We start from the raw sequence: 15,690 nt of genomic DNA, 5'->3' as shown, positions 1-15,690 counted from the left end.
CCTCAGGGGTCAGTATTGGGACCGCTACTTTTCACATTGTTTGTCAATGATTTGGATAATTGAATTGACGTCTTTGTGGCAAAGTTTGCAGATGATACAAAGATAGGTGGAGGCGTAGGTTGTGCTGAGGAAGCAATGTGATTGCAGCAGGACAAATTGGAAGAATGGCCAAAAAATTGGCAGATGGAATACAGTGTTGGGAAATGTATGTTGGTAAAAGGTACAATAGTGCAGACTATTATCTAAATGGGGAAGAAGGTTAAAACGTCAGAGGTACAGAGGGGCTTAGGAGTCCTCGTGCAAGACTCCCAGAAGGTTAATTTACTGTTTGAGTCTGTGGTAAAGAAAGGAAATGCAATGTTGGCATTTATTTCAAGGGGAATAGAATGTAAAAGCAAGGAGATAATGCCGAGCCTTTATAAGAAACTAGTCAGGCCACACTTGGAGTATTGTCAACAGCTTTGGGCTCCATATCTCAGAAAAGATAAGAAGTCATTGGAGAGAGTCCAGATGATGTTCACGAGGATGATTCCGGGAACGAAGGGGACAACATACGAGGGGCATTTGGCAGCATTGGGTCTGTACTCACTAGAATTTGGATGAATGCAGGGGGTTCTCATTGAAGCCTACTGGATGTTGAACATAGAACGTAGAAAATCTACAGTACATTACAGTCCACACACAAAAAAATGCTGGTGAACGCAGCAGGCCAGGCAGCATCTATAGGAAGAGGTACAGTCGACATTTCAGGCCGAGTCCTGACGAAGGGTCTCGGCCTGAAGCATAGACTGTACCTCTTCCTATAGATGCTGCTTGCTTGAATTTTCTGCAGATTTCCTTGTGTGTACATTACAGCCCCTTCAGCTCATAATGTTGTGCCGGCCATGTAACCTACTCTAGAAGCTGCCGAGAATTTCTCTGCCACATAGCCCTCTATTTTTTTAAGTTCCATGTACCTATCTAAGAGTCTCTTAAAAGACCATATTGTATCTGCCTCTATCATCATCTCTGTCAGTGCATTCCACACACCCACCACTCTCTGTATGAAATACTTACCCCTGACATCCCCCTTGTACCTACTTCCAAGCACCTTAAAACAATGCCCCCTCATTTCAGCCCTGGGAAAAAGCCTCTGGCTATCCACACAATCACTGTCTCTCATCATCTTATACACCTCTATCAAGTCACCTCTCATCCTCTGTCACTCCAAGGAGAAAAGGTCAAGTTCACTCATCATATTCTCATAAGGTATGCTCTCCAATCCAGGCAACATTGTTGTAAATCTCAAGGATGTTGCCTGGATTGGAAAGCATGCCTTATGAGAATAGGTTGAGTGAACTTGGCCTAGATAGGGTGGATGTGGAGATGATGTTTCCTATGTTGGGGGTGTCCAGAACTAGAGAGCACAGCCTCAAAATTGAGGGGTGATCTTTACATAACAGAGGTAAGGAGTAATTTTTTTTAGCAGAGAGTAGTAAATCTGTGGAATGCTCTGCCACAGACTGCGGTGGAGGTCAAGCCCGTGCGTATACTTAAGGCAGAAGTTGATCATTTCCTGATTGGTCAGGGCAACAAAGGATATGGCAAGAAGGGGTTGAGTAGGATCCGGGATCAGCATTAATGGAATGGCATAGCAGACTCGATGGGCTGAATGGCTTAATTCCGTATGTCTTATTAAGATGCATGGGATTCATAGCAAGTTGTCTATTTGGATTCAGAATTGATTTGCCCATAGAAGACAGAGGGTAATCGTCAATGGGTCTTATTCCGGCTGGAGGTTCTGCAAGGATCCATACTGGAACCTCTGCTGTTTGTGATTGTATATAAGTGACCTGGATGGATATGTTGATGGTAAGTTCAGAGACGGTACAAAGATTGGTGGTGGTGTAGTTAGCGTAGAAGACTGGCAAAAAGTACATTAAGATGTAGTTTATTTGCAGATATGGGTGGAGAAAAGGCAGGTGGAGTTCAATGTGGCCAATTGTGACATGTTGCACTTTGAGAGATTGAATGTAGAGGGACAGTACACAGTTAATGGTAAGAACATTAACAGTGCTGAGGTATAGAGGGATTTTGGGGTTCAAGTTCATATTTCACTGAAAATAGTTATTCAGGTTCAGAGCTGTATGACATGCTTGTTCTTATTACTTGAGACACTAAGTTCAAGTGACAGAAAGTTATGCTGCAGCTTTATAAAACTTTGGTTGGGCCACATCTGGAGTATTGCATACAGTTCTGGTCACCCCATTATAAGAAGGATGTGGAGGCTTTGGAGAGGGTGGAGAAGAAGTTTACCAGGATGCTGCCTGGATTAGGGGTCATATACTAGAAGGGAAGGTTAGGCAATCTTGGGGTTTTCTCAGGATCAGAAGAGGCTGAGGGGAGATCTGATAGAGGTTTATGAAAGGCAAATATAGATAGAGAGCCAGTATCTTTTTCCCAGGCAAATATTTTCCCTCTAATAGCAGAGGGCAAATATTTAAGGCAAGTGGGGTAAATTCAAAGGAGATACATGGGGCAATTTTTTTTTTTACTGAGTGGGTGCCTGAAATGCACTGCTAGGAGTGGTGGTGGAGGGATTTAAAACAGTAGTATTCAAGAGACTCTTCGATGGGCACATGAATATGCAGGGAATAGAGGGATATGGACACTGTGTAGGTAGACAAAATTAGTTTATTTGGACATTTGATCACTTAATTAGTCCAGCACAATATTATGGGCTAAAAGGCCTGATTCTATGCTGTGGACAGATGCTGCATGACCTGTTCTGTTTCTCCTGCATTTTATTTATTTCTCATTATACAGTTCACTCTTTGGTAATTCGGGTAATATAGCAGTTAGAACGACAGTATTGTAGCCTGAGGGTGTCGGAGTTCAGACTTCAATCCCAATGTCCTCTGTCAGCACATCCCATGATCATGTGGGTTTCCTCTAGGTACTCTGGATTCCTCCCACAGTCAGTAGGTTAATTGGTCATTATAAATTATTGTGTAATTAGGCCAGGGTTAAATAGGTGGGTTGTATCTCTAAATAAAATAGGATGATTTGAAAAGATGAATCGGTGACATGGATAGCTGACTTCATATATTATAATCTTTATTTTGATAAAAGTTCTTCTGAGCCATCACCAGAATATAAAGTGATCGTAAATCAGTAGAAATTTTTGATACAAGCCTCCTTCCACAGGACAAGCATCAAGTTCACTCAGAGGATTAATGTCATGACTTTACACCATCACAGTTGTACAAACTGTAAAACTCATTCACTTCCTGTAAGTCCAGCTGTAGCTTAAACACTGAATTTTGTCTATTTGTACAAAAATAATTTACATTTTAAAAACAGCAATATTGCAAAAGAGGTGGCAGTTGTTGGCCCAGCTCCCCAGCGGTGAGAAAGGTGTGGGAACCCCAGCAGAACCAGGCTGATGTCAACTGCAAATCGAAAATAATTTTCTGTATAAATAAATCCAGTTAGAGTTGATGCTCCACCCTGTTCAGCAGAACGTATTGCTTGGTAAACACCCACTTTCAGTGGGACTACACTGGAAATATTGTTTGGTGCCTTTGGCTTCAGCATTGAAGTATTTATTTCCCAGGTGCAGGGGCCGTGAGACGGGCCAAGCCAAGCCCTCAGCCCTGGGGGGTTTGGCACTTGGCACAGGTCGGGCCTCAAGCCTCCAGCAGGGCCAGGTCGCAATGCTGCTGCTTGTGGCGGCAGGGCTTAGCCACGATGGCCAGGTAGAGGACAAGTAGCAGCAGCCAGTAGCAGGCATAGATAACAGAGCCGGCAATGAGGAAGGGCCTTTCAGTATCGGGCAGCGGACGCTGGCTCTCCTGGTAAATGGTGTAGGCCAGGCCCCCGGTCAGCACACCAAACCAAACAGAGACGGGCAGCAATCCCACCAGGTTCACCACCAACTTGCGGCGGCCCGACGTTCCCCAGCCAGGCCGGTTGATGGTTAGCAGGGCAAAGAGTTTGGCTGGCAACAGGCTGGACATGTAGAGCAACGAGTAGAGGGACAGAAAGAGCATGTGTGCTGAGCCACGCAGCAGGCAGGCCAGGCCCGCCTTCAGTACCCCCACCCCTTGCACAGCCAACAGGAAGAGCAGGATGTTCCACAGCCGTCCACGATAGAACAGCTGCATGACGGTGCTGATCAGAAAGAAGGGGAAGAAGCCGCTGACCACGGCCTCGTAGGTCATCCAGGGGTGGTGCTTGTGGAAGCAGAGTGCACCATACAGCCACTCACGGAAATAGGACTTGCTCCAACGCGTCTGCTGGTTGAGCCAGCGGAGGTAGCGGCTCGGCGTCTCAGTCAAGCACCGGGAACGGGCCGTGAACTTGGTTTTAAAGCCCAGATTAAGCACACGGTTGGTGAGGTGGCGGTCGTCTCCAAAGCTGCACTTGGAGCCCAGGAAGTGTTGACTGTACCAGTCATGCAGGAAGATGCGCAGCAGAGAATTACGGTACATGCCCAGTGGGCCACTGATGCACTGAACACACCCAAAGTATGACTGACAGGCACGCTCCACATTGAAGGCCATCCAGTAACGCACACTGCTGAGGAAGGAGATCCAGGAGTCGTACTGGTTCAGGATCTGTGGGCAGGCAGAGCAGGGTAGAGTTACACTGTACATTGTAGAACAATATAGGCCCTTTGGCCCTTGATGTTGTGCTAGCCCTTTAACCTACTCCGAGGTCAATCTAACCTTTCCTTCCTACATAGCCCTCCATTGTTTTCCTTCATCTGTGTGCCTGTCTAAGAGTCTCTTAAATGGCTCCAGTGTATCTGGCTCTACCACCACCTCTGGAATGGCATGCCGTGCACTCACCTCTCTGTGAAAAACCTACCTCTGATATCCCCCGCCCATACATATGCTAACTACCTTAAAGGTATGTCCTCCAGTATTGGCCTATTCTGCCTTGGGAAAAAGGCACTGGTTGTCCATTTGATCTATGCTTATTATTTTATACACCCCTGTGGCCCGTGAGGACAAAAAGATCATTGCCAAAAGTGCAGTAAACACTTTCCTTGTTCTTCGTAGTAGCCTGGGGTTTATTCCATCCAACCCTGAGGACTTGTCTATCCTAAAGTTTTTCTAAAGTTCAGACACTGCCTCTTTCTTAATCTTGACATGTTCCAGCCTGTTCTATGCTGACCTCACATTCGTCAAGGTCCTTTCTCACTGGTAAATACCAAAGCAAAGCAATCATTAGGGAGCTCCCTTACCTCCTCCAACTCCAGCCAAATTTCTTCTTGTATCTCTGATTGGTCCCATCCTTATTCTAGTCATCCTGTTATTGAGTCATAGAAAAGTACAGCACAAAAACAAACCTTTTGGCCCATTTAGACCATGCCAAACCATTTAAACTGCCTGCACCCAGACCATAGCTCTCCATTCACCTACCACCATGTACCTATCCAAACTTTACTTAAATGTTGAAATCAAGCTTACATTGCACCACTCACATTGGCAGCTCGTACCACACTCTCACCACCCACTAAGTGAAGAAGTTTCCCCTCATGTTCCCATTAAACTTTTCACCTTCCACCTTTTACCCATGACCTCCACTTGTTTTGTCACTCAACCTCAGTGGAAAAGCCTGTTTGTATTTACTTCATCTATACCGCTAACGATTTTGTATACCCCTATCAAATCTCTCCTCAATCTTCTATGTTCCAAAGGATAAAATCCTAACCTATTCAATCTACTCTTATAACTTAGGTCCTGCAGAAAGGTGATTAAAACTGCACACAATACTCCAAATTAGGCCACACCAACATCTTATATAACTTCAACATAACATCCCATCTTCTGTACTTATTGCTTTGATTTATGAAGACAAATGTGCCAAAAGCTTTCTTTATAGCCCTACCTACCTGTGCCACCACTTTCAATGAATTATGGACCTGTATTCCTGGATCCCTTTGTTCTACTGCACTCATCTGTGCCCCACCATTCACTGTGTAAGACCTACCTTGGTTGATCCTTCCAAAGTGCAACACCTCACACTTGTCCGCATTAAATTTCATCTGCCATTTTCAGCCCATTTTTCCGTCTGTTCCAGATCCTGCTGCAAGCCATGACATTGTTCCTCGCTGTCCACTACACCCCTAATCTTGGTGTCATCCGCAAATTTGCTGAGCCAGTTAACCATGTCATCATCCAGATCATTGATATAGTTGACAAACAACGGACCCAGCACCCATCCCTGCAGCACACCACTAGTCACAGGCCTCCAGTCAGAGAGGCAACCATCTATTACCACTCTCTGGCTTCTCCCACAAAGCCAATATCTAATCCAATTTACTACCTCATCTTGAATGCCGAGCAACTGAACCTTCCTGACCAACCTTCTATATGGACCTTATCAAATGCTTTGCTAAAGTCTATGTAGACAACATCCACTGCCTTACCTTCATCAACTTTCTTGTAAAACTAAAAGATTGGTTAGACATGAACGGGCAGGCACAAAGCCATGCTGCCCATCCTTAGTCAGTCCATGTCTCCCCAAATATTTATATATCCGGTCTTTAGAATACCTTCCAATAATTTCCCCACTATTGATATCAGGCTCACCGACCTGTAATTCCCTGGTTTATTTTTAGAGCCTTTCTTAAACAAAGGAACAACACTAGCTAGCCTCCTATCCTCCAGTACATCACCTGTCGCAAAGGGTGATTTAAATATCTCTGCTAGGTCCCTGCAATTTCTGCACTTGCCTCCCACAGGGTCCAAGGGGACATCTTGTCAGGCCCTGGGGATTTATCCACCCTAATTTGCCTCGAGACAGCAAATACCCATGTAGGATCCATGACCTCGCTAGTTGTTTTGCCTCGCTTCTATAGTCTGGTGTCTGTCTCCTGAGTAAATGCAGAAGCGAAACAGAATCATTTATGATGGCCCCCAACTGCTTTGGCTCCACACATGGATTACTGGTCTAGTCTTCCAGAGGACCAATTTTGTCCCTTGCAACTCTTTTGCTCTTAACATTTCTATAGACTCCCTTAGGATTCTCCTTCACCTTGTTAGCTAAGGCAACCTCATGCCTTCATTTAGCCCTCCTGATTTCTTTCTTAAGTACTCTGTTGTACTACTTATACTCAATAAGTACCTCATTTGTTCCTACCTGGCTATACCTGCTACACATCTTTTTTTCTTAACCAGGGCCTCAATATCTATTGAAACTAAAGGTTCCCTAAACTTGGTATCTTTACCTTTTATTCTGACAGACATACAATCTTTGTATTCTCAAAAGTTCACTTTTGAAGGCCTCCCACTTACCAAGTACACCTTTGCCAGAAAACAACCTGTCTCACTCCAACACGAGGAAACCTGCAGATGCTGGAATTTCAAGCAACACACATAAAAATTGCTGGTGAATGCAGCAGGCCAGGCAGCATCTATAGGAAGAGGTACAGTCGACGTTTCAGGCCGAGACCCTTCATCAGGACTAACTGAAACAAGAGATAGTAAGAGATTTGAAAGGGGTAGGGGGAGATCCGAGATGATAGGAGAAGACAGGAGGGGGAGGGATGGAGCTAAGAGCTGGGAAGTTGATTGGCAAAAGGGATATGAGAGGATCATGGGATGGGAGGCCTAGGGAGAAAGAAAGGGGGAAGGGGGAAGCCCAGAGGATGAGCAAGGAGTATAGTGAGAGGGACAGAGAGAAAAAGGAGAGAGAGAGAAAAAATATATAATAATAATAAATAAAGAAGGGATGAGGTACAAAGGGGAGGTGGGGCATTAACGGAAGTTAGAGAAGTCAATGTTCATGCCATCAGGTTGGAGGCTACCCAGACGGAATATAAGGCGTTGTTCCTCCAACCTGAGTGTGGCTTCATCTTGACTGTAGAGGAGGCTGTGGATAGACATGTCAGAATGGGAATGGGACGTGGAATTGAAATGTGTGGCCACTGGGAGATTCTGCTTTCTCTGGCGGACAGAGCGTAGGTGTTCAACGAAACTGTCTCCCAGCCTGCGTTGGGTCTCGCCAATATATAGAAGGTCACATCGGGAGCACCGGACGCAGTTTATCACCCCAGCCGATTTACAGGTGAAGTGTCGCCTCACCTGGAAGGACTGTCTGGAACCCTGAATGGTGGTGAGGGAGGAAGTGTAAGGGCATGTGTAGCACTTGTTCTGCTTACAAGGATAAGTGCCAGGAGGGAGATCGGTGGGAAGGGATGGTGGTGGGGAACGAATGGACAAGGGAATCGCGTAGGGAGCGATCCCTGCGGAAAGCAGAGAGAGAGGGGGAGGGAAAGATGTGCTTAGTGGTGGGATCCCATTGGAGGTGGCGGAAGTTGCAGAGAATTATATGTTGGACCCTGAGGCTGGTGGGGTCGTAGGTGAGGACAAGGGGATCCGTATTCCTAATGGGGTGGCGGGAGGATGGAGTGAGAGCAGATGTGCGTGAAATGGGAAAGATGCGTTTGAGAGCAGTGTTGATGGTGGAGGAAGGGAAGCCCCTTTCTTTAAAAAAGGAGGACACCTCCTTCGTCCTGGAATGAAAAGCCTCATCCTGAAAGCAGATGTGGCGGAGACAGAGGAATTGCAAGAAGGGGATGGCATTTTTGCAAGAGACGGTGAGGAGAGGAATAGTCCAGGTAGCTGTGAGAGTCAGTAGGCGTATAGTAGACATCAGTAGATAAGCTGTCTCCAGAGATAGAGACAGAAAGATCAAGAAAGGGGAGGGATGTATCGGAAATGGACCAGGTAAACTTGGGTGAAAGTTGGAGGCAAAGTTAATGAAGTCAACGAGCTCAGCATGCGTGCAGGAAGCAGTGCCAATGCAGTCGTCGATGTAGCGATGGAAAAGTAGGGGACAGATACCAGAATAGACACGGAACATAGATTGTTCCACAAAGCCAACAAAAAGGCAGGCATAGCTGGGACCCATACGGGTGCCCATAGCTACACCTTTAGTTTGGAGGAAGTGGGAGGAGCCAAAGGAGAAATTATTAAGAGTAAGGACTAATTCCGCTAGACGGAGCAGAGTGGTGGTAGAGGGGAACTGGTCAGGTCTGGAATCCAAAAAGAAGCGGAGAGCTTTGAGACCTTCCTGATGGGGGATGGAAGTATATAGGGACTGGACATCCATGATGAAAATAAAGCGGTGGGGTCATGAGAAGTGTCACGAACATAGGTAGGAAGGGATTGAACAAGGGGGGGATAAAACCGTGTCGAGGTATGCAGAAACGAGTTCGGTGGGGCAGGAGCAAGCTGAGGCAATAGGTCTGCCAGGACAGGCAGGTTTGTGGATCTTGGGTAGGAGGTAGAAACAGGAAGTGCGGGGTGTGGGAACTATAAGGTTGGTAGCAGTGGATGGGAGATCCCCTGAGTGGATAAAGTCGGTGATGGTGTGGGAGACAATGGCCTGGTGCTCCTTCGTGGGGTCACGATCGAAGGGTAAATAAGAGGAGGTATCCGCGAGTTGTTGCTGTGCCTTGGCGAGGTAGAGGTCAGTACGCCAGACTACAACAGCACCCCCCCCCCCACCTTATCGGCAGGTTTTACAGTAAGGTTACGATTAGTGCGGAGGGAGTGGAGAGCAGAGTGTTCGGGAGGAGTAAGGTTGGAATGGGAACAAGGTGCAGTGAAGTCGAGACGGTTGATGTCCCGTCAGCAGTTAGCAATAAAGAGATTCAGAGCGGGGTGTCCATGAAGAGGAGGAGGGTTGAAGACGGGAGAAGGGGTCATCGGTGGGGGTGGGAGAGTCCTTGCTGAAGAAGTAGGCTCGAAGACGGAGCCGGCGGAAGAAGAGTTCAACGTTATGGCGAACGCGGAACTCGCTGAGGTGTGGGCGAAGGGGGCAAAGGTAAGACCTTTACTGAGGACAGAGCATTCTGCCTCAGACAGTTGAAGGTTGGAGGGGATGGTAAAGACCTGGCACGGATGAGAAGTGGGATCAGAGCAGGGAGGGGGAGGGAGGCTGGTGGTGTCAGTGGAGAGAGGAGGCTTGGAGTGAGAGGAAGAAGGAGTCTCCGAGGGCCCAGGAGTAGAAGATGGAATGTGAGGGAGACGGGAGTCACAATAGCAGCCCATAAAGACCCAGCCTGGAGTCTTGAGAGCTAGGATCGGGGGGTGGGGGGGCGGGTGGGAGAGGCTGGGGGCGTCAGTGGAGAGGGGAGGGTTGGGAGGAGAGGAAAATGGAGCCTCTGAGGGCCCAGGAGTTGATGGTGGGATTTGGGGTGACTGGACTCCCTTGTCCATTCATCCCCCCACCATTCCCTTCCCACCGATCTCCCTCCCGGCACTTATCCGTGTAAGTGGAACAAGTGCTACACATGCCCTTACACTTCCTCCCTCACCACCATTCGGGGTCCCAGATAGTCCTTCCAGGTGAGGCGACACTTCACCTGTGAGTCGGCTGGGGTGATATACTGCGTCTGGTGCGGCCTTCTATATATTGGCGAAACCCGACACAGGCAGGGAGACGGTTTCGCTGAACACCTATGCTCTGTCCGCCAGAGAAAGCAGGATCTCCCAGTGGCCACACATTTTAATTCCGTGTCCCATTCCCATTCTGACATGTCCATCCACGGCCTCCTCTACTGTAAAGATGAAACCATATTCAGGTTGGAGGAACAACACCTTATATTCCATCTGGGTAGCCTCCAACCTGATGGCATGAACATCGACTTCAATAACTTCCGTTAATGCCCCACCTCCCCTTGGTACCCCATCCGTTATTTATTTATTTATTTTCTCCTTTTTCTCTCTCTCTCTCTCTCTTCGCCCCCCCCCCGCCTCCCTCTCCCTCTCCCTATACTCCTTGCCCATCCTCTGGGATTCCCCGCCCCCTTTTCTTTCTCCCTAGGCCTCCCGTCCCATGATCCTCTCATATCCCTTTTGCTAATCAACTTTCCAGCTCTTAGCTCCATCCCTCCCCCTCCTGTCTTCTCCTATCATTTCGGATCTCCCCCTACCCCTTTCAAATTCCTTACTATCTCTTGCTTCAGTTAGTCCTGAGGAAAGGTCTCGGTTCGAAACATCAACTGTACCCCATCCTATAGATGCTGCCTGGCCTGCTGAGTTCCACCAGCAATTTTGATGTTTCCTCCACGCTTGCTGAATCCTTTCTGAATCCACCAAAATTGGCCTTTCTCCAGTTTAGAATCACAACCCACAGACCACACCTATCTTTTTGCATATTTGCCTTGAAACTAATGGCACTGTGATCACTGGGTGTGAAGTGTTCCCCTGCACAAACTTCTGTCACCTGCCCTGTCTCATTCCCTGATAGCAGATCAAGTATTGCAGACTCTCTTGTTGGGCCTTCTATGAACTGATTAAGGAAACTTTCCCAAACACACATGACAACTCCATCCCATCTAGTCCTTTTACAATATGGGAGTCCCAGTCAAAATTAAAATCACCTGTGATACTAACTGTATTTTTCTTGCAACAGTCTGTAATCTCTCTACACACTTGTTCCCCTAAATCTTGCGGACAATTCGGTGGTCTCTAATATAGCTCCATTAAGGTGGTCATACCATTCTCACTCTCAGGTCTACCCATAAAACCTTACTAGATGAGTTCTCCAGCCTGTCCTGGCTGAGCACTGCCTTGACGTTTTTCCTGACTAGTAATGCCACCCCTCCCCCTTTAACCCCTTCCACTCTATCACATCTAAAACAATGGAACACCAGAATATTGATCTCCCTTCCAGCACTTATCCTTGCAAGTGGAACAAGTGCTACACCTCCTCCCTCACTACCATTTAAGGCCCCAAACGGTCCTTCCAGGTGAGGCAACACTCCACCTGTGAGTCTGTTGGGGTCATCTACTGTCCGGTGCTGCTGGTGTGGCCTCCTGTATATCAGGGAGAGCCGATGCGGATTGGGAGACTGCTTCACCAAGCACCCATGCTCCATCCGCCAGAAAAAGTGGATCTCTCAATGGCCACCCATTTTAATGCCGATTCCCATTCCGACATTTCAGTCTATGGCCTCCTCTACTGCCGCAGTAAGGCCACACTCGGGTTGTAGGAGTAACACCTTATATTCTCTCCAACCCGATGGGATGAACATAGATTTCTCGAATTTTCGGTAATGCCCCCACTGTTCACCATTCCCCATTCCCATTTCTCATTTCTCTCTCTCACCTTATCTCCTTACTTGCCTATCACATCCCGTTGGTGCTCCTCCCCTATTTCTTTCTTCCATGGCCTTCTGTCCTCTCTTTATCAGATTCCCTGTATCTCCAGCCCGTATCTCTTTCACCAATCATTTCCTAGCTCTTTTCTTCACCCCCGCCCCCAGGTTTCACCTATCGCCTTGTGGTTCTTCCTTCCCTGTCCCCACTTTCTTATTTTGAGTCCTCATCTTTTTTTTTCCAGTCCTGTTGAAGGGTCTCGGCTCGAAACATTGACTATACTCTTTTCCATAGATGCTGCCTGGCCTACTGAGTTCCTCCAGCATTTTATGTATGTTGCTTAGATTTCCAGCATCTGCTGATTCTCTCTTGTTTAGAATATTGAACTACCAGCTCTACTCCTCCTGCAGCCAAGTCTCACTAATGGCTACAATATCATAATTCCATGGACAAATCCCTACCCTGAGCTCATCTGCCTTTCTAACAATACTTCCAGCATTGAAATATCTCAGGATATTAGTCACACCATGCTCAACCTTTTGATTCCTGACTTTGTCCAAGTTCTCAACATTTCCACAACCTCTCCATTTTCTGTTCTTACACCCTGTTTCCCATCCTCCTGTAGATCTGGTAAAACCCCCCCACCCTATCCCACACTAGCAAACCTTCCCACTAGGTATTAGTTCCCCCTCCAGTTCAGGTGCAAACTGTCTCTTCTATACAGGTCCCCCTTCCCTGGAAGAGAGCCCAAAGATCAAACATCTTACGCCCTCCCTCGTACACCAACTCCTTACCCATGTGTGAAAGTGTATGATCTTACTATTTCTGGCCCAGTAGCACGTGTCACGGGTAGTAATCCTGAGATCACAACCCTGGAAGTCCTGACCTCCTGCCCTTTAACTTACCACCTAACTCCCTGAACTCTCTCAATCCCAGATGCTCTGGACCCTGATATCCGGGAGGCATCAAACCATTGAGGAATCTCATCTTTGTCCACAGAACCTCCTTTCTGTTCCCCTCACTATTGAATCCCCTATCACTTCAACTGGACCTTTTCTTCCCCCCTTCCTTTCTAAGTCACAGTCAGTCTCATGTACGTGAGATTTTTCTCAATGCTACTTGCCAAGGCCTTCTCATGTTCCCTTCTAGCTCTTTATAACTCTATCCAGAACCCCATGCAAATGCTCCCTAAAGGGACTCCATATTTCTCTTTTGCATTTCCTTGAGCATATCCATTCCCAACTTACAGTCCTAAGTTCCTGCTTAATAGCATTTTAATTCCCCCCCCCCCCATGAAATACTTCACCATACTATCTATTCCTATTTCTTGCCAAGGCTATGATTAAGGTAAAGCTGTTGTGGTCACTGTCTCCAGAATGCTCACCCACTAAGCGATCTGACACCCGACCTGGCTCATTGTTGAATATCAGATGCAGTAAGGTTTGTGCTGTAGTCTGCCTGTCCTCAGACTGTGTCGGCAATCTTTCCTGCACATACCTAATAAATCCTGCCCCATCTAAACCTGTTGCACTAAGGAGATGCCAATAAATATTATTAATGTTGAAGTCACCTTGACAACAACCTTGTTATTTTTGCACCTTTCAAAAATCTGCCTCCCGATCTGCTGCTATTGGAGTGGGGGTCTATAGAATACTCCCAATAAAGTGATTGCTCCCTTCCTGTCTTCTTGTTTCTGACTTCCACCCACACTATCTCAGTAGATAATTACTCCAAGACATCTTTGATTAGCAATGCCACTCCTTTGCCCCCCCCCCCACCTCTTTCACCACCCTCCCTTCAGATGTTTGAAACTCCTTAACCCCGGAACATTCAACAACCATTCCATAAGACATAGGAGTAGAATTAGGACATCTGGCCCATTGGGTCCTGCCCTGGTAACAGCAAGTGTCACGTCATTGTAGTTCCATGTACTAATCCATGCTCTAACTTTATCACCCTTGTTCCCGATACATCTCGCATGAAAGTAAACACATTTCAACCCATTCAAAAGAATGTGTTTTTATTATATTCACTGCCTTTCCTTGCTCAGCCTCTCAGCCAAATGGCCTACTCCTGCACCTATTGTCTGTTGTCTACCTGTATACTAACTGCCCCATCCTCAGCCCTATCACTCTGGTTCCCATCTCCCTGCCAAACTAGTTTAAACCCTCTCCAACAGCTCTAGCAAATCTGTTTGCAGGAATGTTGGTCCCTCTCAGGTTTGGGTGTAATCTGTCCCTTTTGTACAGGTCGGAAGAGAATATCCCAATAATCCACAAATCTGAAATCCTGCCTCCTACACCAATTCTGCAGTCACACATTCATCTGCCATAATATCCTATTTTACCCTCACTGGAATGTGGCAGAGACAGCAATCTAGAGATATCTACCCTTTATGTTCTGCTTTTCAGCTTCCTTCCTATATTCACTATCTTCTGCAGTTTTGTTTCTACTCCAGGTTCCAGCATCTGCAGTCTCTTGAATCTGAAATCAGTAAGAGCACTGTAAAAGACATTCTGGCCAGCCAAGTGTGTCAGGGCAGTGCACTGGGCCACTTAATAGAGGTTCAATGTAGTGGTGAGGTACCCAGAGATTGGGCCAGAGTTTGAGTGATAGTAAGAAGGCTGCAAAAACTGAGGTATAGAGGGAAAGGAATGGAGAGCAGTAATCCTCGGCACAGCATCATGGATGTTTTTCTGGCTTATCATTGAAGGAAAAAAGTGGAGCATTTCAGATACTGACAAGAGTTGGTACTGACCTGCACGTCGCCACCCACTCCCCCTACACTGGGGTCTCCATCCAGGACTCTCACCATTTCTGCAGTGCAGGCCGGATCTAACACAGTGTCTGAGTCACAAACCTGATAGAAAATGACAGCAGATTGTCAGTTCATTTGAAACAGATACCAGTATGTTTCTAATACTCTGAGAATAGATGCTGAGAGTGAGCTAAAGAGTTATAGAGGCAATTGGAATTTAATGCAGGTAAGTTTGAGATGTTGACTCCACCGTGCATGATCCCAAACCTAGCTGTACAGGTGAGAAGGTTGGTCATGGGGCTGGCAACCCCATCCTGTAAAAACCCAGCGCTACAGAAACACCAACAGAACCTCCAAAGACCTCATCCCTCGGACAGGATGGTTCTTTGACGAGCTATACCTTGAAAGTCTGAAAGACTGTCCCAGGACAGATCTCAGGTGAGCTATTATTCGCAGCCTATGCCCCAGTCAGAGTAATGGGCTTAAAAAGAAAAATAGTTGTGAGGTGTTCCACTGCTGACAGCTCCCACCCTCCACAACTTCCCAACTTATACAGGATTGCATGCCAGAAGCCTTCTTCTCCACCCTGTCAACCGTGATTCCACTTTTGCTTCGCCATGTATTTGTACTCCAATGCCCCTATATATCATTAGTCATGGGCCTCCAGTCCAAGAAACAGCACTCTACCCTCACTCTCTGAATTCTGCCCGTGTATCCCATTAGCCAGTTCTTCCTAGAATCCATGTAATTTAACCTTCCAGAGCAGCTTGCTATATGGAATCTTATCAAAGGCCTTATTGAAGTTCATATAGACTATGCCTACAACCCTGC

At 46.9% G+C, this 15,690-nt stretch overlaps 1 protein-coding gene across 1 annotated transcript in view; it reads right to left on the bottom strand.

Moving 5' to 3' along the window:
* Positions 1–3,668: 3,668 nt before the first annotated feature.
* The window catches only part of has3 (hyaluronan synthase 3), a 47,885-nt gene continuing 35,863 nt past the window's right edge, over positions 3,669–15,690 (bottom strand). The window contains exons 3-4 of the mRNA XM_072279080.1: positions 14,860–14,961; positions 3,669–4,598 (exon numbers count right to left, since the gene is read on the bottom strand). Of these exons, the coding sequence (XP_072135181.1) occupies positions 3,669–4,598; positions 14,860–14,961 (1,032 nt within the window). The remainder of the gene's footprint in view (positions 4,599–14,859; positions 14,962–15,690) is intronic.

Source organism: Mobula birostris, chromosome 15 (assembly GCF_030028105.1).
Source record: "Mobula birostris isolate sMobBir1 chromosome 15, sMobBir1.hap1, whole genome shotgun sequence".
Taxonomy (NCBI): Eukaryota; Metazoa; Chordata; class Chondrichthyes; order Myliobatiformes; family Myliobatidae; genus Mobula; species Mobula birostris.
Note: the sequence above shows the minus strand (reverse complement) of the source record. Positions and strands in the feature narration are given on the sequence as shown.